A 2,811-nucleotide genomic window follows, 5' to 3' on the forward strand; every position below is an offset into this window, starting at 1 on the left:
GGTTGACTGCCTCAACCGTACGAGTGAAAACTCACTTGTACGAGTGAAGGCTCACTTGTGCGAGTGATAAGGAACATTAATAGCAACCTGTAAAGATATTTTTCTAACCTATATTCATCATATATTCATTCATTCATTCATAAGCCTATATCTAGAATTCAACCCATAACAACAGATTAACGCATGCACACTAGACACACACGCTAATACCTCTATTTATGACCCAAATACATTTTTATATAGCTTCTAAAGAGTTTAACAATGTAAAGGATTTTTCATTACAATTCCAACGATATTTGATTCATCAAAAATGGAGTTACGGTTTGAAAGTTATGACCAAAACAAGTTTCCACAAATCTGACCCTGTGCTCACACGTGTGACTGAGGTCTCACACGTGTGACTGAGGTATCACTCGTGCGAATGAGTCCTCACATGTGTGGTTGACCCTCAAATGTGTGGTCACTTATACGAGTGATCTGTCAAAAGTGTGGGTACTGATGAACACCTACAGCTCGCTGTTTTCGCATTTTTTGACCCCAAAACATGATTTTGCTCAATCTGATCATGAAACTACTTCAAAAACATCATATAACAACTATAGAACATATATCTAACAACAATTAACACTAACAAATACAATTCATCAAGATTTAAGCATCAAAACTCACTTTTGCTCAAGAACACAAAAAACTCAATTCTTAAGAAATCAAAGCATGGATTCAACAAGACAAACTTGAGATGATGGTCACAATGATGCTAGAAATCAGTCTCTAAAGTCTCTTAATCCAATTTCAAGTAAAAAAATCAATTAGGGTTTCAAGAGTGAAGGATTTAGGTACGGGACTAGTTTCTAAATTTAGGGAAAATGGACAAGATGTGTCTAGATAACTCCTTAAGTGGGTTTTAAAATCCATACACCATAACACACGGGTATTTACCAGTTATCTAATATCTTTCGTACCTCGTTAGGAGGCCCTAACGGAGTCCAAATTCAACAAACGAACCTGTTATGTGACCCTTGTCACAAACTAGTCTCAACTAAACAACCAAATAATTATAAACATTTAATTATTAAAATCACTAATTACGCCATACCCAAGGGTACAATGGTCATTTAAACTAAGCCCAAAATGCGGGTATTACACATAGTCCCCGACCTTGTATACCGATGGTTTGACTCACTTGTTGTAATACTTCTCAATCATTTTCTTGTATGCTGCTTCCTGAATCGGCGCAGCTTCCCTTCTTTCATCCATGAGGTCAAGGTTAAGACGAAGGTTCTCCACATTTTCTTCAAGGTTCGCGGTTCTGTTGGTTAATACCTGTATCTCCGCGGGCAGTACAGCTTCGGTGCTGTAAACCAAACTGTAGGGAGTTTCTCTGTTACTCCTTTTGGGGGTGGTTCGGTGAGCCCATAGAACTAGGGGGAGTTCTTCCATCCATCCTTGGTGGCATTTACCCAATCGTTTCTCGAGGCCTTTTAAGATATCCCTGTTGGTTACTTCAACCTGTCCGTTCCCTTGTGGATGGTAGACGGATGTGAAGGTTTGCTTTATCTACAATTTCTGGAAAAACCCCGGGAAGATACCTTCGGCGAATTGTTTACCATTATCCGAAACGATTTCTTGGGGTATCCTAAACCGACACACGATGTGTTTCCATATGAATTTTTCTATATGTTTCCAGTCGTGGTGCTTAGTGGTTTTGCTTCTGTCCACTTTGTGAAGTAGTCTATCGCAACTACCAACCATTTGTAGCCTCCTGGGGCCTTGGTGAGTGGACCTACTAGATCTATGCCCCATTTTGAGAAAGGTCATGCTGATAGCACCGATATCATCTCTTGCTTTGGCTGTTTTCGAACTTTAGCATGGATCTGACATGGCTCACATGTTCGTAAGAGCGTGACTGTATCTTCGTGCATGGTTGGCCAGTAATACCCCATCCTTAGTATCTTTTCCATGATTGACCTTAGTCCGGAATGAGGTCCACATATACCTTCATGCATTTCTCTGATAATCATCGAAGCTTGGTTTGGTCCGACACATCGAAGTCATGGGGTAAGGAAGGATTTTCTATACAGGGCTCCGTTCATCATTTTGTATGACGATGCTTTGATCCGAATCTTTCATGGTTCCTTTTTATCTTCGGATAAAATTCTGAGTTCCAAGTATTCCCTTATTGGCTTCATCCATGTGTTTTCTTCTTCAATGTTTAAGTCGTGGACTTCTTGAGCTTTGATGGACCTTTTTTCTAACACTTCGACTAATACTTCTTTTGCTAGGTGCGCGAAGGTGATAGAAGCTAATTTGCTCAGGGCATCTGCTTTCTTGTTTTGACTCCTCCTCACATGTTCGATTGTGAAGCTTCTGAAGCTTTCCACTAGTTCCCTGACCTTTGACATGTAGAGTTGTATGGTAGGTTGTCTTGCTTTGAAGGTACCTAAAACCTGGTTAGCAACAAGTTGGGAATCTACAAAGGCTTGCAAATGCTCAATTTTCATCTCTTTCGCTATTCTGAGCCCGGCGAGAAGAGCTTCATATTCTGCTACGTTGTTGGTTGTGTTGAATTCGAAGCATAGCGCATAAGTAAACTCTTGGCCCCCTGGGTTAATTAACATAAGCCCTGCCCCTGAGCCATCATAGCTAGAAGCTCTGTCAGTGAACAATTTTCATTCCTTCGTTTCAACAGGCGGAGTGATAATTTGTGCGAAGGTAGAGTCACTCCCTTCGTTTGTCTCCGTTGTTTCTGCCATGAAGTCTGCTAACACTTGGGCCTTAATTGAATGACGAGCTTGGAATTCGATGTCATGT

The 2,811-nt window shown here is 40.7% G+C and overlaps 1 protein-coding gene across 1 annotated transcript; it reads right to left on the reverse strand.

Moving 5' to 3' along the window:
• Positions 1-1,179: 1,179 nt before the first annotated feature.
• Positions 1,180-1,803, reverse strand: LOC139871286 (uncharacterized). The gene is made up of 2 exons (XM_071859015.1): positions 1,590-1,803; positions 1,180-1,520 (listed from the first exon to the last, which is right to left on the reverse strand). Exons 1-2 carry the CDS (start codon positions 1,801-1,803, stop codon positions 1,180-1,182), a joined length of 555 nt encoding a protein of 184 aa, XP_071715116.1.
• Between the last annotated feature and the right edge of the window lie 1,008 nt (positions 1,804-2,811).

This window comes from Rutidosis leptorrhynchoides, chromosome 10 (assembly GCF_046630445.1).
Source record: "Rutidosis leptorrhynchoides isolate AG116_Rl617_1_P2 chromosome 10, CSIRO_AGI_Rlap_v1, whole genome shotgun sequence".
NCBI lineage: Eukaryota > Viridiplantae > Streptophyta > Magnoliopsida > Asterales > Asteraceae > Rutidosis > Rutidosis leptorrhynchoides.